The sequence below is a fragment of the Vipera berus genome (assembly GCF_964194415.1).
Source record: "Vipera berus genome assembly, chromosome: 6".
Taxonomy (NCBI): domain Eukaryota; kingdom Metazoa; phylum Chordata; class Lepidosauria; order Squamata; family Viperidae; genus Vipera; species Vipera berus.
Window position 1 is genome coordinate 61,018,193 of NC_138208.1, and position 21,659 is coordinate 61,039,851.

At 40.1% G+C, this 21,659-nt stretch overlaps 1 protein-coding gene across 7 annotated transcripts in view; it reads right to left on the reverse strand.

The window, feature by feature from the left end:
* Positions 1-6,559: 6,559 nt before the first annotated feature.
* ZC3H7B (zinc finger CCCH-type containing 7B) overlaps positions 6,560-21,659 on the reverse strand; it is a 48,626-nt gene continuing 33,526 nt past the window's right edge. For 6 of the 7 annotated variants that reach the window (XM_081330973.1, XM_081330978.1, XM_081330972.1 and 3 more), the window contains 6 exons: positions 19,554-19,687; positions 19,062-19,167; positions 14,819-14,927; positions 13,138-13,268; positions 11,903-12,066; positions 6,560-10,769 (listed from right to left, as the gene is read on the reverse strand). In XM_081330973.1, the coding sequence (XP_081187099.1) occupies positions 10,556-10,769; positions 11,903-12,066; positions 13,138-13,268; positions 14,819-14,927; positions 19,062-19,167; positions 19,554-19,687 (858 nt within the window). In that variant the 3' untranslated portion in view covers positions 6,560-10,555. The remainder of the gene's footprint in view (positions 10,770-11,902; positions 12,067-13,137; positions 13,269-14,818; positions 14,928-19,061; positions 19,168-19,553; positions 19,688-21,659) is intronic. The other variant, XM_081330974.1, reaches the window with a different exon arrangement.

The following is a 21,659-nucleotide window of genomic DNA, read 5'->3' on the forward strand; positions in this document are numbered from 1 at the left end:
TCCTCTGTTCTAGTCCTATTGGACCTCTCAGCGGCTTTCGATACCATCGACCATGGTATCCTGCTGCGGCGTCTCAGGGGATTGGGAGTGGGAGGCACGGTTTTACAGTGGTTCTCCTCCTATCTCCAGGGACGCTCGCAGTCGGTGTTGACAGGAGGGCAGAGGTCGACCGCGAGGTCTCTCGTTTGTGGAGTTCCTCAGGGGTCGGTCCTCTCGCCTCTCCTGTTCAACATCTATATGAAACCGCTGGGTGAGATCATTCGTGGCTTTGGAGTTGGGTATCATCAGTACGCTGATGATACCCAGCTTTTTCTTTCTACCCCAAACCACCCCAGTGATGCCCTCAACGTGATGTCCCGTTGCCTGGAGGCGGTTCGGGTCTGGATGGGGAGGAACAGACTTCAACTCAACCCCGACAAGACCGAGTGGCTTTGCATACCTTCATCCCGGGTCTATTCGGATATTCCATCTCTTTCTATGGGGGGTGAATTATTACCCCCCGTAGATAGGGCTCGCAACTTGGGAGTCCTCCTAGATTCGCGGCTTACCTTGGAAGATCACATGGTGGCCGTGACTAGGGGGGCTTTCGCCCAGGTTCGCCTGGTGCGCCAGTTGCGGCCCTATCTAAGCCGGGATGATTTATGCACGGTCACTCACGCGCTCGTGACCTCTCGTCTAGACTACTGCAACGCCCTCTACATGGGGCTTCCCTTGAGGACCACCCGGAGGCTCCAACTGGTACAGAATGCAGCCGCGAGAGTTGTGTTGGGAGTTTCCCGATACTCCCACGTGACACCTCTGCTCCGTGAGCTGCATTGGTTACCAGTTGTCTTCCGGGTGAGATTCAAGGTGCTAGTAATGGTGTTCAAAGCCCTCCATGGCATGGGGCCGGAGTACCTCAGGGAACATCTGCTGCCGGCATCAAGCTCCCTGCGCCCTGTGCGTTCCCACAGAGAGGGCCTCCTCAGGGTGCCACCGGTCAGAGAATGCCGTCTGGTGGCCCCCAGGGGGAGATCCTTCTCTGTGGGCGCCCCGGAGCTATGGAACCAGTTACCGGTTGAGCTCCGGACGGCGCCCGATCTGCGCTCCTTTCGCCGCGATCTGAAAACATACTTGTTCGAGCAAGCCGGCCTGGCCTGAGGGGGGATTGGTGGGGTTTTTTATCATTCTTATTGGGGTTTTTACTATGTATCAATTGTATTTTAATCGGGCATGCATTTAATTATCTTTTAATTTTTGTAAATTTCTGTGTTTTATTCTTGCCCTGTACACCGCCCTGAGTCCTTCGGGAGAAGGGCGGTATAGAAATGATAATAAATTAAATTAAATTAAATTAAATAAGTCTTTTTTTTCAGTGCTGTAACTTCGGTCACTAAATGAACTGTTGTAAATCAAGGACTATCTGTATTAATAGCAATCTTTGAATAGATAGAAGATAAGGTTAGTAAAAAGCAAAATTATTACCAGTCACATAACAAGGGGAAGCTAATGGTAACATTTTGCAATAAAAAATAGAAAACATACAGCAAGAGACTGAGAGTGTAACTCAGCATGAAAACTATTATTTTATAAATCTAACGCCCAACTGAAAGAAAAAAGAAAGTACAGCTGCTAGAGATTTTGACACATTTATGTCAGCACATTGCCAAATATGATAGTTCATTATTATCTTAAGCATGTGGATCATGTTAGAAATACATGATGGCATGCCAGTTAATTTAGTTACTGACAGTTTAGCTTTTACATAGTTCCATCTATGTGGAATAGAAGAGTCTGCTCATAGCTACTCATGCTTTAGTTAGTTGTACTACTACAGTGACACTGACTACTGCAGTGTGCTGTTTATAGGGCTGCCCTTGAGAAGCATTTGGAAGCTACCTCTAGTCCAAAATGTAGCAGCAGGGAATCTGCGCATGACCATGATGGCTGTCTGCTGTTTCTGAGCTCCTGGGGAGGAACGGATTTCGGCTTTGTTGGATGTCCATGGGACTTTTTTGCCATCGTTTGGTCCCCATCCAGTCAGCTGAACTATCAGTGGAGCGTTAGCACCCTCCCCCATCGGGATATGCCTGGAAATGGCAGAGGACGGAGGAGGAGAAGCCGGCCATCCAAACACACACACCGGTGGGAGGACGCCGGCAGCTAGCTGTTGGAGGTCCAGCGGATCCGAATCTGATCGAACACAGCTAAGAACTTATCTTAAGTCTTACCTAGTGGCGATGGAAGCGGCAAAGTGTGTCTACTTTTCTGCTCTCATTGCGTCCGCAGATAACCGCCCAGCCGCCCTGTTAGAGTGACCCGCTCCCTGTTCAATCAGGGACCAAGGGATGACCCCTTGCAGGATAGGGCTGAGGAATTTATACAGTATCTGCAGGACAAAATCACTCAGATCTGGACTGTCTTGGACTCCGACTGGGCGGAATCCGGCGGAGTGGAGAGGGCAGGTCTTGATCATACCATTTGGGGTGAGTTTGACCCTGTGACTCTGGATGATGTGGACAGGATCATGCGTAGACTGAGCACTACAACTTGTTTACTGGACACATGTCCGTCCTGGCTGGTTTCGGCCGCCTGGGAGGTGATGGGGTTGGCTCCAGGCAGTTGTCAATGCTTCTTTGATGGAGGGTGTCTTCCCCTCAGCCTTAAAAGAGGCAGTGGTGAGGGCCCTCCTCAAGAAGCCTGCTCTGGACCCGGCCTCGTTGAATAACTACCGTCCTGTCTCCAACCTTCGCTTTGTAGCGAAGGTTGTTGAGAGTGTTGTGGTGTGTCAGCTCCCACAATTCCTGGATGAAGCGGACTATCTGGACCCGTACCAGTCCAATTTCAGAACTAGCTACAGCATGGAAACGGCATTGGTCACACTGGTGGATGATCTCTGGTGGGCCCGGGACAGGGGCTGTTCCTCTGTCCTGGTCCTACTTGACCTCTCAGCAGCTTTTGATACCATCGACCATGGTATCCTGCTGCGACGGCTCGAGGGGTTGGGAGTGGGAGGCACTGTTTTACAGTGGTTCTCCTCCTACCTCTCGGGCTGCTCGCAGTTTGTATTGGCAGGGGGACAGAGGTCTACCCCGAGGCCCCTCAGTTGTGGGGTGCCTCAGGGGTTGGTTCTCTCCCCCCTCCTGTTTAACATGTATATGAAGCCGCTGGGTGAGATCATCCGTGGCTTTGGGGTATCACCAATATGCGGATGATACCCAGTTGTTCATCTCCACCCCGAGCCAACCCAGTGATGCCCTTGACATGATGTCCTGGTGCCTGGAGGCGGTGCGGGTCTGGATGGGAAGGAACAGGCTCAGGCTTAACCCCTCCAAGACCGAGTGGCTGTGGATACCGGCATCTCGTATTGTCCAACAAGTTCCATCTCTTCTGATGGGGGGGAGGTATTGCCCCCCTCAGAAAGGGCTCACAACTTGTGTGTCCTCCTGGATTCACGGCTTAATTTGGAAGATCATCTAACGGCCGTGACCAGGGGGGCCTTCGCACAGGTTCACCTAGTGCGCCAGTTGTGCCCCTTTTTGGACCAAGATGCCCTATGCACGATTACGCAGGCCCTCATCACTTCTTGCCTGGATTACTGCAATGCTCTTTACATGGGGCTGCCCTTGAAGAGCACCTGGAGGCTTCAACTGGTGCAAAATGCGGCCACGCAGGTGCTTATGGGAGTATCTCGGTACTCCCATGTTACACCACTCCTGCGCGAGCTGCATTGGCTTCCGGTTACCCTCCGAGTGCGATTCAAGGTGCTGGTAATAGCCTTTAAAGCCCTACATGGCTTAGGCCCGGGGTACTTGCGAGACCACCTGCTGCCATTGTCAACCTCCCATCGCCCGGTTTGCTCCCACAGAGTTGGCCTCCTCAGGGTACCATCGGCCAGGCAATGCCGGCTGGCAACCCCCAGGGGGAGGGCCTTCTCTGTGGGCATGCCGACCCTCTGGAATGAACTGCCCCCGGAGCTGCGGACGGCCCCTGACCTTCGGTCCTTCCACCATGACCTGAAGACCTGGTTGTTCCAACAAGCGGGCCTGGACTGACTACGTTTTTTAATTAGTCTTTTTACCGGGTTAAATTGTCTTGTAATTTTGCATTTATTGTTTAATTCTTTTTTTTTTAAAAAAATTATTCTATGTTTTTTAATTTTTATTGTTGTGAGCTGCCCTGAGTCCTCAGGGAGAAGGGCGGCATATACATTTAATTAAATAAAATAAATAAATAAATTGCACCCATAAACACTGCTACTTTTGGAGTTGAATTGCTTACTGATTTGTTTCCAGTGTGCTCATCACCTTTAAAGCCATGCACAGATTGAAGTTTGGATACATGCAGAACCAGCTTTTCACAAATAGGCCAGATTCTCTTCACTCTCTCCAGATATGCCATCTATAGGGGCTATAGAAGCATGTCTTCCTTATTCCAGTCCTGCTTTGGAACAGTGTCCCCCCAAAGACATTTGAATGGTCTTCCCCCAGTGGCATTGGTGTAGCTCTTCATACAAATCCTAAGAGATTAAGTAAAACACTGGTACCTCTACTAGCATTTAAAAAAAATGGAGAGAAGGGATTGTAATTACTTGCTGAGTCTTCTACTGTGATTTGTATGGCTTTGATTTTTCAGTTGTATTTTATTTTAATCTGAATTTTATTTTAATTTTATTGTATTTTATTTTAATCTGAATTACAAAGAATTCAATTGTGGAGTAACATATAAACCCTGTAAACCAACAAATGCTTTTGAATGGATAAAACATCCCTTGCATATCTGACCAAGGACAGTTCGTCTTCATGATTACTTTTGCAGCCGTTGCGCAACTGAAAACTAAGGCGGCCTTGTCATGAGGGAAGAACGTGAGGCAGCATGAGACTCATCAGCAAGGCTTGGCAACGTGGCTACTGACCAAGACTGGGTTGTTTATCTTCTACTTCAGTACCCTTTTTTCTGAGTGGGATGTTGAGGAATGTGATTGCATGATTGTTAAAAGTATCCTTCAGCAGTGCATGTGACAAGTAATCAAGAAGCATCACTTCCCATATCTGTATCAGTGTAACCCTGTAATTTCCCTTCTTAAAAGAGGAAGCCTTGTACATCTGGCTTAGAGAGGATAGTGAGGTTAATGGAGTTGGTGGAGATGGCAACACTGATTGCTTTAATCAAAGAAAAGACATTGTGTAGCTTGGTTTCCACTTGGAAATCACTTTTGGATTTTTTGCTTGAAACTGAAATTAAAATTTAACTTTAGGATTTGATGATTAGAACAGTTCATGATATAGAAGTACTAGGTGTTATGGTTCATTTTAGAGGAAAAGATTACTGCATTTCATTACTGCATCTGTACTAAAAGAGTTAGAAGTTACTCTTTTTTTTCTCCGCTGCACTCCCAATCTTGTGTTTCCCCGGAACTCTCCACTTTTTAATTTTTTTTTCTTTATCTTTATATAGTAGTGACATCACAGGCGTTGCAAGGAAGACTAATTGTATGCTTCAAAAAATTAAGATAAATAAAAGAAGCACCGGCTATCTTTATAACCTAGTTAGGTTCATATTATTAATATATTCCCTCCTCATCTTTTGTTACTTTATTTGGATTATAATTCTATTTTTATTGTTTTTTAGAAATATTTATCTTTTATGGTTTTATTGCATTTAATCTTGTAAGCCACCCTGAGTTGCTTTGAAGAGAGATGGGTGGCTAATAAAATTAATAATTATTAAATAAGCCCATTTGAGGTACTTTGATTCAAAAACTGCTCTTTGATGCAGTTTCACGCAGTTAAGGTTATAGGAACACGATTTTTAGTAGTATCATCAGTCATTCAGTTGTGTCTGACCTTTGGCCATTCTATGGATCAGCACTCGCCATATCCCTCTCTCACACTGCCTCCTTCAGATTAACCATGACCATCGTGGTATTATCCTTATAGTGTTCAGTCAACTAGGGTAGCCCCTAGTTTTTCCACTGATCATTCCCAGCATTGACTTATTTTGTTTAGTAAATGTGTATGCCATCTGACATTGCTTCAGCATTTGGGGGAAAAAACTTCTCAAAGTTTTTCAAAGCACTACAAATATTGAGAATTTAAATTTATGACGAAATACAAGATGAAATGATTAAAAAAGGATGTCGCAACCAGTCTACAGTAGGTGATGCAATTCAGATGTATTGACCATGGTATTTCAGACACTTATCTTGGAAATCCAGCCTGGTGGTTGTGATCTGCTCAAAGAAAAGTTGGCTGAAGCATGTGGAAGAAGATCTAGCAAATTATAGACTGAACCCAACAGAAGTGAAACAACTGGTCTACAACAAATAAAATTGTAGCCACCTACTGTTACTCCAGGAGTGGGCAATTTTTCCAAGGGGCCACATGAGAAACCAAGACTATTGTGGAGGGTTGCCACTGCCTCCCCCCCCAGCCACTGCAGGCTTGACAAGAACAGCAAAGGGCTGCAGGCCATAAAATGCCCCGCTCTGAGTTATGTTGTTGGTCATTAGCCAATGTGAGTTATGTTGAATAATAAGAGGTAACATAATAAGGGTAATATCAGTATAAATAGCACAGGGTGAAGGTTTAAAGTGCACACTTTTATTTTCTATTACAAAGGCTAAAAGAAACAAATTTATTAAGAACAAGAATGTTATTAGGACATCTACAGTATTATTTGATTACAGGACTTTGTGAAAGATATTATTAATTACTCTTTAATAGTAAAGTGTGGTATTCATAAAATATATTAATAGATATTTTTAAGGACTCTCGAGCATATTACAAACCCAGCTTAGAAATAAAGCATCTCCCTTAATTCGCTTTCCTCTCTCATCACATTTCTAAGGGACAATCTGGTGGAAAGCTTAGTTAACCAGCATCCCATTCAAATTTACCTTGCCCCATTTTCAGGTTTAGGAAAAGAGCCTATCAGCTTTTTTTTCTCTTTGGCATCTTATACGGTATCACTTTTTATATAAAGAGTAATAGGTCACTCCAAGATTTCAGAAGCACATTTTGTATTTACTAATAATTACAATCAATGACATTTCATCATTTTCAAATGCTTTCTGAAAAACCAACTTATTAAATTTTAGTAACTATATCCTGTTTTATTGTTTAATTCAGCTGTTAAAAGCACTGGACTTAAATGCTGCAGGATATAGCAAGAAACGGATGGTCCTGTAACCTCAGGGTTGACAAAGGAAAAGGAGACAAAATGTCAAAAGAGAGCCCCTACCTCTTGTCTGGTATCTCCTTCCTCAAAACAATAAACAAATTTTACTTCCTCATTAGCTGAATATTTATTTCTATGAATAAGGTTTGCAAGGTTTTACAAAATGGTAAATTCATGACTGATGGGGATAATAATCAGTGCTTTATTGGATCCCAAAGAAATATTCATCCCCTTCCCACATCTTCTTTCTTTCAATGAGAGATGCTATATTCCCTGGCTTGAGTCCTTTTCCTTAACTCTCAATAAAGATTCCTTAATACCACACACGTATATAATATTATATAGAGATATATATTTAATACCTGTGTATATATGTCTTATGAAAGGAGTACATATATACACACTAGAACAACTCTGGTAACAAAATACTGCAACACCACATACCAGATTATCGTATCGGGAAATAAACTGCAATGCCCAGAATACGTGCATCCACCGTGCTCTAGCATCATAATCCACAAGCCTTTTTCCCCTCCAGCACAGCTGTACTGAAGAGGGCAGAAAAAGGCTACAACTAATTACTTTTTTAAGGAAACATTTTATTTAGCTCTATAATCTAAATAAATGCACATATCTTGGATTGACACAGCATATGGTTATATTTCTAGATTCAGCAGACAGTTTAGAATGTTAAGCATCCATCTCTTATTTACCTATATTTTTCTTAAGAGACATAGGACCAACAAATTGAACATCTAATAGTGTATTGTGTAACTTACTCAACACATCTATGCATGGGAAGAGGGGTTGCATTGGCTCATTTAATTGCAACTGGGGTCCTGTGACTTCATTTAATCCAGAATCAATAATTAAGACTTCGGTATTTAATTAGTGAGGCAAGAGACAAAAATGTACTCCTTTTATAAAAATAAACTTCTAGGATAATGGAAAATGTGTATCAGAGTCTGAAAAGTCTTGTTACAAGTTCTATAACAATCAAACTGGGGATGGGCTGGTTTAAACAATTTTCAACCCAGATATATATGGGTTCCACAACAGGATGACAATTGGGGAACATAACTACTTTTGAAAGATTTAGAAATACAAAGATTCTCTACCCCATACACAAATTTCCCTGCTCAGTCACACTCTAGATTGATAAACAATTTCTTTCATTGCAGGCCATCAGTCAATTAACATGTTCAATGTTTACGATGGGAGTAGCATTGTTAACACATTTGGAGGGCATCAGGTGCATGGTGCTAAAGTATTCTTCAAAACTTAGAAAAAAGCATCCAAACTTTTCTCAGGAAAGGCTGATCTCTGCATCATTAATATAAACCAAAAATACTTGCTTTTATTTAGGGAACAGATGATTTTAGACAAAAATGTATGATGGGCAGAAATGAGTCATTAAATGTAAAAGTTATCAGAGAAGAGTTAACAATCCATCTATATCAATTAATAATAGCAGAAAAAGAAACTGACATTATATTCTTTGTATTAACTGCATTTCCTTTATAATTATTATACATTTTATAATTATTATACTCATTTTTCTTCTTCATATGAACAAGGGTAGATCAACTTGACTGATATTACTTCAAAAGAAGAAAGGTATAACATTCTACAGCATTCATACTTCATTAAGGAAGAGAGAAAAGCATTTTGTAAGCTAGCCTACAGAGTCTAGATAGGTATCTTTACATGAAACCTTCATATTCAGGTTACACCATGCCTTCATCCACTTTGCAAAAATATAAAAGCCAATTCTGTAGCACCATATACCCTAAACATATATGTATTTCCCTATAAGTCCAATAAAGATAATTGCACTAAAAATGCTGAGGGTTTTTTGGTTACAGCTGCAAAATCCATACACTATGAATCATTTGTTTTTTCCTATCACATCAAACAATGTGACTTTTTTCTGCAGTCTATTATAATAATTCTTTGAAATATTACTATCATATTTTTTGTGACTTTATTGCTCAATTAACCACTAAGTTAGTGGAACTTAATTCCTAGTAAAGATACTTTAATTTACAGCCTCTTGTAGTTCTTTTCACAGGTACTTTAAATATTGGCTCAGTGGAAATTTTCTTGTTCTTTATTTAAGAAAAGGGAAGAAAGCTTAACGTTCTACTCTTATGTTTAACTTCTATTAGTTTGGGATATGAAACATTTAATTGCAAGTCTCTTATTTGCAATTTAAATTAAACAGATGAATTTTTGAAGTTTATTTTTAATTTATTTTGCCCCTTGAGATCAAAATTACCAAGATACTTTTATAGTTAGTGCTAAATTATTAATGCCAAGGAAAGTTTACAAACCTGATTCTTTGGCACAATCAGATTTATAAAATCCACACCTTGAAAACAAACTAAATCCTTTCATCTCATTTCCATCATTACTGTTTTTTCTTAGCCACCAGAACTGTACCTACTAGAGAGAAAACTATATGTACAGTGGAAACTATTCTTTTTCAACAAGCAGGTTCTCTGCAGAAACCCAAATATATTAACATGTTCCTGTACAGGCAAATTCTCAGATATTTTTAACGTTCTCTCTAGAGAAGCAAAAATTAACTGTTGTGATTGCTGACCATCAGAAATAAAAGTTATCTTTGACTTATGTATTTCATACAAGGCCTAAATCAATCATCAACTGTATTTTAATAATCTTTAATATGAAAAAAATAATTGCTTCCAAAGACAACCAATTGCTTTTCTAATGTCATGTGACAGGATTAAAATTCTTTTGTCTGCTTTAATCTGTGATGGAATCCTGGCTATAAAGAGAAAGAGACTTAATGTATTCTTTACTAGTATTTCTTTAATTACCACTTAGTAGTATTAAAACAGTAAATACTTTACTACTATTATTTAAAAGCAACTACCAGAGTAATCTGAATGTTTTAGAATCAGATTGAAGTGGTAAAAGCTTATATCTTATTCATATTGTTAATTTCAACACTATGGTTTGTGACCAGAAAGATCTAGCACATAAGTCTAGCTTGAACAAAACCCTGCATTTCTGACATATTTCCTCGGTCTAAGCTTTGCTTCTGTAATACCACAATATCCCATCAAAAATTAAATGTTCAAAATAAGAATTGGCTGGAAAATTAAAAGGAAGAACATCTTCTCTTTTATAAAAGAAAAAAAAAAGAAGCTGGTAACTGACCGAAATAATTTGGAAAACAAAATGATAGAAGCATTGTGTCCACTGGCTACAGATGATTCAATCCTTAATTCCATTCAACATTAGTGAATCATTTTGATTATCTTACAATCAAAGCCACAGTATTGGAACAATGATCAGGCTCTTTGTAACTGCCCAAGCTTCATTTTACTCAAGTTCTGAAAAGTCTGCTCGTTTCCACCACTGCCCAGAATTATATACTATCACGTAATAGAAAGTTGTATTTGCCAAAGTCATCATCTCGAGGGCACAACAGCATATCCTTTCGAGCTTTAGCCAGTTTCTGCTTCATTACTTCCCTGCGATCAAGCCATTCTGTCAACTCATCTTGTCCATGAGCAAAGTGACATTTCTCTCCTTCCGGACAGCCTTTTGTCTTCTGGAACCTGTAGCAGGGCGGTACATGACTATCAATTTTTTAAATAGGAATATCTCTTCTTTAATTCTCTACTATTTTAACACAGAAAGGTAATTTTAAATTACAGAAAGATCTTTCCCTAAAGCCGCAGGGCCCATAGCATGAAAGGGACAGATTTTTCAGCAAACAATCCAGATTCTAGCACATGTGGGATCTAGATCAGTTAACAAAATATTCTGCCGACAAAGTGGCCACCTTCAAAGAAATCACCTGAAAGCAGGTATATCAATTATGAAGATTAACTAAAGAATCAATAGTAGAAGAGAGAAACTATTCAGCAACATTTTAGAGCTTCTGAAATCATCAGCCCAGGAATAAACACAGTTCCTATATCAACCATAAGAATATAAGGTACTAATTTGCTTAAAATACACTATTTCTTTAGTTGGTAAACAAGGACACGAGCATATTATATCTGAATGCATATTTAAGCCCGTCTTTGCAAGAAAAATTCTGCATTTAAATTAATGTTTCTCAACCTTGGCATACAACCATACAATCTTGTATGGATTTCAACTCCCAGAATTCCCTAGCCAGCATGCTGGGGAATTCTGGGAGTTGCCATCCATTTATCTTCAAATTGCCAAGGTTGAAAAATACTGATTTAAAGACTTATCTGCGGCCATGAAAAATATCTGAATGTAAATCACAGACTTAAAGGTAAAGGTAAAGGTTCCCCCGCACATGCGTGCTAGTCGTTTCCAACTCTAGGGGCCGGTGCTCATCTCTGTTTCAAAGCCGAAGAGCCAGCGCTTGTCTGAGGACATCTCCATGGTCATGTCGTCATGACTAGACGCCAAAGGCGCACGGAACACTGTTACCTTCCCACCGTAGTGGTCCCTATTTTTCTACTTGCATTTTTACGTGCTTTCGAACTGCTAGGTTGGCAGAAGCTTGGACGTGTAACAGGCGCTCACTCTGATTCGACCCGCCAAACTGCCAACCATCTGATCGACAAGCTCAGCGTCCTAACCCACTGAGCCACCGCGTCCCTTCAAGTCACAGACTTAGCAGAGATAATTTTGTCTAAATTGTAGTTAAACTGTAGCAAAAATTTCACACACTCCCCCTACTCAACAGGAGTACATGACCTAAAAAAATGGGAAATGTTGTGGGTTATACCTTTCACACAGCCGAAACTCTCCCATTGGGAAACGGTAATTCCAGCAGCTGGAGTCATTTTCAGATGTAAAGACTTTCTCTTTATGCTTCTCAGACTGGATGTGCTGCTGCCACTGCTTCTTACTGTTGCTGTTCTTTCCACAAAGCCAGCAATGGTAACCCATCTGGCCACCAGAAAACAAGAGAATACAGACCTATAACTTACTAGGTTGCACTGATGACTGCTTTAAAAATGGCTGGGAAGCCCTTTATTGTCAAATAAAACTAATTTTCCATAGCTAAATCCATTGTTCTTTTGAGGATTCATACTTATTTGTTAACAGCACTAACTGAGAATCAGCAAAAGATATTCTACTATTAAAACAGTCACGTTTCTTAGAAATTAAAAAATACTCAGGAGCCCAAGATAATGATTCTGTTAAAGGTGGCACATATTTTCCTGTTTCCACTTGGTTACTTGACAGAGCAAGACCTGCAGGATGCATTACCAAAGGTATGGATTAATAAACATTTTCTAGTTTCCTGCTACAATTCATGTGTTGATTGATGGAAAAGGGTAACATTTGTTTCACGGGGAAGGTTTGTTCTACAAAAAAAAATCCTACAAGTTTGATTTCCATCTAAATATAATCAATAAATATAGAATGACCTATCTCTGTATCTTACTGATGAACAAATCTTATGTTAGTAAAATGTATATATTGCTGGCTTCTGAGATCTTCAGAGCTTCTTAGGAAAACATGTAATTTATTAAAGGGCCCTCAATCTTCTATTCCAGGGTAGGCAATCATTCTTTCTGTAACAATGTATAATGCGACAGTCTAAACTTCCTTCTCTGTGTAATGAGATCAGAGCATCACTATCTCCAGCAGAGCACATGGAGAAGAACTATGATTTAAAGCAAGAATATAAAAGGGAGGGAGGATTCTTTTTTTCACAATGCTTTCACAAGTTGATAAGCTGACAACCACTTCATCACCTCATCAAGTAGCTGTGTTTGGGCTTTAGAAGATAATGAGAACAGCTCTTGGGGACAACACTTCTCATGTGCCATGTTAATTTGCAAAATTATGGCAAAACCAGCAGTGGCTGAGCATGTATAGTGCTGCACTGAAGATCTCTATGGGATGCAAGTTGCTGATATGGGTTTCATTTTGTAGCACACTAGCTTAAAATATTCATGTGCGAAATAAAAATAAACAAGTATCACAATATTATTTAGGATATGACGCTACCATGTCAGCATAGTCAGTGGGCATCTGGATCTGCTTTTCTCCTTCTCGTGATGTTAGAGGTGTTCCCTCTCCAGGCTTTCCAGGGTTGTGCTTCTTCAGCCACATGTCATAAGTCTGCTGCATATCCAAAACTGCAACAATAGACCAGCTGGATTAACTAACGTCACTTTTGCATCCTACCAATACAATCTTTCCAAACAGAAATGTTTGGCTACCAACATTGAAAGCTTTTTTATTACCAAGGCAGAATCTTATTCAATCTCACACAGCACTCTTTAGTTGTCGGACAAAAAGTCTTCCTCAGCCCTGCTTCAGGATTCAGGGACTAAACCTAGGATCTTTTCCACGCAAGGTACACGTGCTGTCATTCAGCTGCAGTATCTGAAGACTGACATAGAATAGGTGCCAGTCTAACATATTTTATCAAATGAAGTAGAAAGAATGCAGCTCCTCCTGAACATTGAAACCTGTTGCTTCCAAACAGTTGCACAATTCAGCCCAGACCTTTTTTTTTGTAATCCCATTTATATCCTGCCCTTCTCCAAAGACTCAGGGCGGCTTACAATCTAAAGCACAAATCAATGTGCTTAGCAATAGCCTTCATTCTATGTATATGCCTGCTTATTAGGGCTTTTGCCACCCCCCAAGCGGCATTATTACAAAGTCAGCTTATTGCCCCCAACAATCTGGGTCCTCATTTTACCTACCTTGGAAGGATAGAAGGCTGAGTCAACCTTGAGCCTGGGACTCGAACCTGCACTAATTGCAGGCAGCTGGTGTTACTTAAGGAGGCATTAGCCCACTGCTCCACCAAGGCTCTTGCTTCAACCAGACCCATTTTCAGGTCCTGGATCTGGCCTAACCCCCACATCCTGGGACATTTTCAAAGGCAGCCACTATTGAAAAGGCAGAGCTACATTGCCAACTTCCTCTCCACCGTAATGGTTCAAATACCTTTCATTAATACCAACGGAAGCTAATTTAAAAGTTCATTGTAGCACGTGGACATTTTCAAGGGGAGATTATTCTGGTAATAATTATGAATTCAGGAAACCAGAATCTGCATAAAAGGTAAAGGTAAAGGTTCCCCCGCACATGCATGCTAGTCGTTTCCGACTCTAGGGGACGGTGCTCATCTCTGTTTCAAAGCCGAAGAGCCAGCGCTTGTCCGAGGACGTCTCCGTGGTCATGACTAGACGCCAAAGGCGCATGGAACGCTGATACCTTCCCATCGTAGTGGTCCCTATTTTTCTACTTGCATTTTTACGTGCTTTCGAACTGCTAGGTTGGCAGAAGCTGGGACGAGTAACAGGCGCTCACTCTGTTACGCGGCACTTGGGATTCGACCCGCCAAACTGCCGACCTTCTGATCGACAAGCTCAGCGTCCTAACCCACTGTGCCATATTCATATTCATTCCAAAACATAAATCCCCAGCTTGAGATAATAATGACTTACTAATGACAATGTTAAGTCTTAGTTAAACTTTGTCTGCTTGCACACTATGTTTTGCCAGAAGCCAGTTATATTGACATTGAGCATTTATTATTGTCAATGAGTACTTGGAGATGGGGATTGGAGGGAGAAATCAGAAACCAGAAAGCAGTCAGGCAAACAAACAAACAAATAAATCTGTAGCTCCCAAACATGTATAAAGACACAAATTTAAATATTCCACTTACTCTTATTTTCTTTCATGAAGGTCCACATCTCTCTCTCTTCAGGGCTATGGGCAAAGGAGCAATTTCCAACATACTGGCATTTCCTACCATTTTGGGCATGAATACAGAGCTGGAAAGAGACAGAAAAATTTATGGCCTTTAGAAATACTTTCTTTCTCATGTGAATTAAGCTGGCAAAGATCAAATAAGGAAAAGATATGTAAAGTACTGTGAATTCATTACACACCCAGTACTGATTCTATGGGGGCAACCTACTGCCCATATAGGGTTCCTTGGAGGAATGCAACCTACCACAGGTTTCAAAGCTGCTGCTACTCTGTTTGCCACTTTGGACATCACAACAAACAGCATGAGCATCCCATTTTCCATTAGAATTACTATGCATTCAGCTCTCCAACTGCTTGCTTATGGGGCAGGTAGTAGATTTAATCATCTCAATATCTCTTCCCTTTCCCCACCTACATGCCTGTTGATGAATGCAACAGCATACAGGGTGGGAAAATGTAAGCTTTCTCAGCCCTATGTACTGTGATGATGACCACATTTTGGTGCCAGAGGGGAGGGAGAAAAGGTGATAAAATAGCCTTGACTATATACATAGCAAATTGCATATGCAAATCTAGAAAATTGCATATGCACCTAGAAAATCACATGTGGAAGTATTTCTACAATATGTGCTAAATTTCTGCATTTTCCTGAGGTTGATCTTTGTTAAGAGCTTTCAGTTGGAGGCTTTACCACATGAAGTATACATATTCAATGTATGCCTGATATCTACATGCCTCAGGTCTGTGCCACTCTCAACATTCTGATCATTAATAGCCACAAAAGATATACAGGTAGTCCTCAGCTTACAACTACAAGTGTGACATGTGTTAAGTGAGTTTTTGCCTCTTTTTATGACTTTTCTTGCCACAATTATTAAGTGAATCTCTGCAGTTCTTAAGTTAGTTACAAGATTGTTAAGTGAATCTGGATTCCCCATTGACTTTGCTTGTGAAAAAGGCGCAAAAGGAGATCACACGACCTTGGGACTCTGCAAATGTCATAAATATGAGCCAGTTGCTAAGCATCTGAATTATGACCATATGACCATGGGGATGCTGCAATGGTTGTGTGAAGAACGGTCACAAGTCATTTTTTCAGTGCCGTTGTAACTTTGAATGGTCATGAAGTGAACTGTTGCTAAGTCGAGGACTACCTGTACAGGGAATAATAGGATTAATATGGCATAAAGTGTGCAAAAAAGCAATTATTGTGCAGAATACAATGACACTCCCTGCATTTTAGGATCTAAGGATAGTTTCCTGCCTTCTTCTCTTCCAGAGTGACAGAACCACGTTCTACCTTCATAAATATGCAAGGATGGTTCTCATGAATGAAGGCAAATATATGTGTCCAGGATAATGCTGCAGGATCCAGTCTGAGTCAGCCACAGGGACCAGAATTTTAGTCTTCCAAATTTTCAGACTCATGCTGGACCCCATCCACAGGGAACTTCTCTGTACCAGAATATGTCAGAGAAGTTCCCTGAAATTGGGCTCCAGCACAAGTCTGAAAGCTCGGAAGACTAAACCTCTGGTCCCAGTGACCTACCGAGATTGGATCCTGCAAGGATGACTCTTTTCTTCATAAGTTGCTATAAGCAAACAATATACACCAGTCTCTAGAACAGTGTAATTATGTCAGTAACCTGTCCTTCTCTTTTTCTCCATAGCATCTGCTTTTCCTTTATCACCTGTTTTGTTTACCTTTGCCTTTCCTTTAGTTTTCTTCTGCTTAAAGAGCCAAGATGAGGGAAACTTGCTCCTCCTTTACAGCTCCATAGCCTTATAGCCATGACAAATCCATTTTCCTGTCTGCTGAAAATCTGTTATTGCTGAGTGATCAATGTGTCATTCTCCCTCCCACCTCCCTCTCTCACTGGCAATGCAAAGCTGGATCTGTCATGCAGTTGCTTGAAACCAGCAGTATGACAGAATTATAGCCTTCAGTTTCCCCTATAGGATTAACATAAGGATCTGGTTGGCCACTATACTAAACAGAGACATTAAACTAGACTATTTGGCAACATTTTTCTTATATTAATTAGATAATATTTCTGTCATGATGCATTGCTTCAACATTATGTTCCCCTCATGTATTAAGCAGTACTCAACCATCTAGGCAACTTCAATGTTTTACCCTCCTCTCCATTCATTCCCTTAAAATGAAACAGAAAAAAACCTGATGCGAGATATTTCAGGGTGTGGATCTAAACTCAGATCTACTGCAGTAGCCTCAGAATGCTGCGGACATTTTTTAAGAAAAAAAATATATGACAAAATTTAGATAAAAGTTCTTAAAGCCCATTTGCCAATTCTTTTGCCACATCAGAAAGTAGCTCTGTACCAAATCACATCTCTTGTGTTCAGGAAATGAATACAAATAAGACTACATTCCCAAAGTGGATCTAATGCAGCCTCATACACCAGTGACCTCTGCTATTATCTTTTGAGAAGTGCGACTGAAAAGAACAAGTCACTTAACGTCTGGTGGACTGACACTTGCTGTTACAGAGCAGCCTTTTCATTTGTATATGCTACATTTTCCTAAAATTAATGGTCACTAAAGTAACCATTAAAAAAGCAGAGTTGGCATGTCATCTCCAAGCAATCTTATTATTATTTCCAAGGCAAGGGAAGAAACTATTTTGATTGGGACAGGAAATATAACTATGAAACCTTGCAAAAGGCATTGTTGTGTAGAATGAAGGTGAAGGTTTTAAGCCCAAAAGGTTCCTAGGTCTTAGAAAGCTTTTTACATAAATTTTCACATAGGTTTTAGAATTCATGGATTGCATACAACTCCTCAGCAGAAATTACTTAAACGATTAATTAATACTCTAATTAATATATAGTACATAAGGACACTGTCTTTAATTAATATACAGTACATAAGCTGCAGCTCTGCAACTATACCAAAATAAAATGCATCTTCTGATTGCTTCTTCAAATTCAGAAAGCCCTAAGTGGCATAGAATCCAGACATGTTAAGGGCTAACTTCTTTTATATAAAATTTCCAAGTCCCACTGCATTTTTAAAATTTTCAGGCAGAAAGATAGTGCCTGGAGTTAGAATATTCAAGAATGACATCCTGACTTTGGAATATGAGTTTGACATATTTGGGCACAAAATGTAACCACACATCCCAAGAGCAGTTGAAGAAAGATTTCTTCTGCTGTGAAAAAAAATCTTGTACAGTTCTTACAAGACCACGTCCTAAAGTTATATTGGAGTTTCCAATTTCCATTCTATAATTAAAACCATTCATGTATATTAGAAAAATGATCTGTTTATCATCTCCCTCTCTTCTTCTTACTCATCACTCACATATGCAAACAAAATATTTTGGCTTTTTGTTCAAAGGAAAGAGGCACACATTCCAATTAGAAACAGCCTGGACTGATATTTCCAAAAATACCAAAAATCTGCACACAATTTTACCAATCAACAAAAACACAATTAGATTGAATAACAACATTTCCTTTCATAGTAGTCTTAAGCATATGCCCAAGGATACACATAAAGTCTATGCAGATGCACATCCCATTGCATGCATCAACGTATACTTTTTCATCTATTTATATAAAATGCTGCTATTTCTAGCCTTATTCACCTTCAAAAAAGTAACCCCCAAAGGCAATAGTTTCAGTTGTGACTATGTTGTTTTTATTTTGAAGTGTTGCATTTATTTTTTAAAATTTTCCTTTTAAAACAAATGCTTGACTAGCTATTTAGTTGTGTCACATCTTTTCTAGCAGAACATCAAGCTTCTTTTTATACCTGTTGCTCTACCTATAACCTGCATAGAAGAAAGAAGTGTAGTATATATTTGTCACTTTCAGAACCAAACAATTCTGAAACGCTACAATTAAAGAAATTTGAATGCATTTTTCAATAGGTATCAAATATTCGCTCAATACTGAATGGCAGATACCTTTGGACTTCAATACTGGCTGCTGAGCATCTCCTTCACCATTTGAGCTCTTGCTCACATTTTCCTGCATGCAGAATCACAAGCAATGGCAATGGCAATAGCACCTAGACTTATATACCGCTTCACAGGGCTTTACAGCCCTCTCTTAGCAGTATAGAGTGTCAGCATATTGCCCCCAACAATCTGGGTCCTCATTTTACCGATGTTGAAAAGATGGAATAGGCAAGATAGGGTGGGCAGTGTTGTGCAAAGAGCATTACTTACATCATATTGCTGAGGAAAATTGCGGATAGAAGGCAGGGGTCGAACAGATACCCACTTTTTTTTTGCTTTGGACATCACTAGTAGGACGCGGCGCTCCTTGGTCCAACTGGAGGAAGCATGTTGCAAAAAATAGGCAAGCAGAAAACAAATGCTATAAAAACTTTATTTCACTATAATGGAACATTAAAACTGATAATTCTTACTAAGATCAGCTTCCATGGCAACCAAGGAAGGGTCCAAAGGGGTGCACCATAACCATAATCCCACAAGGGAAAAAGCTATGACATAGGGGCGTGCACTTTTTATCAATGTTAACTGAGCAACAAAACTGCAGCCCCGCATAAGCTGTTGGCAGCACATCTAGTCATGAATATTTATAGACTGGACTAAAAAATAAAACTGAGCAGTTACTTCAATATAAGATACCAGAATAATGGCGGGAGGTTCTACATCGCAGGGAGAGGAGAAAGCAGACAAGGAAAAGGTACCTACCAATGGTGTGCTTTGGCACTACAGTATTTGAGGTCTTTGTCTGGTTCCACAACCTGTCCATTTCTCCAACACTGGCCACACACAAATTTCATCTGAAGGTCAAAAGTGTTGGAAATGGGAGTTCTGACAGATGCCTAAAATCAGGAAGGAGGAGAAAACAAAGTTAACTGAAAAACCTGTGTTCTAAAATACATTCTTTTATGAAAAGAAGCAAATAACAAAACATGGCTATAAAAAATCCAGCAAGATAAAAATCCTTGTTGCTAATTTCCCATCATTGCAAAGTGAGAAGCTAAAGAAACTGTACATGTAGGACTGAAAATAAAAATTCACAGAATCACATACCACATGTAGTGTATATATGTATGTATGTGTGTACACACACAAACATACACACACTAAGCAAACCTACTCTCTTTAGGATGGTTAATACAAAACGCTCTTCGTATCAATTCCTGACAAAGGTCTCTCTTTATGTTCCACTGAATGATGGAAATTGACAGAGCTTTTTTTTCTCATAGAACGCTCAGAACGGCATTCCGGCACCTTTTTTTTGGAAAAAAAAGCTCCGTCTATTGGCTTTAAGAGTAGGCAATCTTGGCCCTTTTTTATGACTCGTGGACTTCAACTCCCAGAAATCCTGAGCCAGCCACACTGAGGGGAAAGAGAAAGGTTTCCAAGCTGAGCCATGTTGGCTCAGGAATTCTGGGAGTTGAAGTCCTTGAGTCATAAAAGAGCCAAGATTGCCTACCCTGCACCAGAGGAGGACATTAAAATTATTTACAAGGTTACTTCTTTAGGAACTAAACTTTTAACCCTAAACCTAACCCTTAAACACCTAATTCAAAAAAGCCAACAGGAAAGAACCTCACATTTTTCATCTGCTTCTGTCTTTTGGAAGGTAAAATTAGATAACAAAATAATCTATTTCCTATGTTAACATCTCTGCAATGAAATCAATAAAGGTAACAGGAAAGAAATGAGAAACATTTTTCTCAATGTAATATGTCTAATTTAGCTGATGCTAGGGGAAAAAAAGTATCTTTTGTACACTCTTGAAAACTATTTTGAATCTATAACCATCTATTACAGCTAAACCACTTTAAATTAAACAATTCTTAAGGATGAAATATTTTTAATTTGGACTTTACTTTTACTTTTTGGACTGCTGTGTGTTTTGAAAAATAATTATTTAGAATCTAGTTATGTTGCACTTCAATCTTTAAATAATTAACTTAGTATATACATAACAATATATGATGTTTTCCATGGTGAGCTTTAACATCAATAACAACATTTATTAAAAAGGCTAAAATAATTTCTGGTGGTATTATCTGTACATTAAAATTTTGTTTAGTCACAATCTTTCACTTTTCACATTCTGGATAAGCAGTGGTCATGTATCCTAGCAAAAGATGTTACATATGTGGATAAGCGTAGTCAGTAGCATATGCCTTTTTAAAAATATCAAACATGCAAAGAAAAATAAGTCCAAAATATCTGTATTACATCCAGAAATGCCAACTTTGCAACCAATATTTCTCATCCATAACTATGGCACCCTAAGGATACGTGCATACATGCAAATGCTTCTCTGGGATCAGTAACGCAGCAGGGATTGCTTTTTCCTTCCAGTAACAGATTGCTGGGAAATACCAAACATGGCCTTGAGAATTCCAATGTTTGTTACAAATTTTTCTGGATGTGGTTGGAAAGAGACTGTTTGGCGCCGGAGACCACTGCCACGAGGAACAGAGCTCTGGGTCGGGGTTCGGAGCAGCTCCGAGTGGGAGCTCAGCACGGGCCACGGCGTGGCAACTGCGGGAAGGGGAATCCCTACGGCGGCTGTGGGGAGGGGAATCCCCACGGCATGTGGCTCTGAGCCGCAGGGGCAGGGGTGCAAAGGATGGCCGGTGACGCCATAGCAAGACACCGGCATCGCTCCCAGTGACAGCACCTTTGAGTTCCGACACCTTTTTTTTTTTTTTAGAAAAAAAGCACTGGAAATTGAGCAGTACATCCAGTGAGATTCCAGGATGGTAAAATCTCATCTAGAAGCATGTTACTGTATGCCAATCTTCATCAATCTCCTATCATCCAGATATG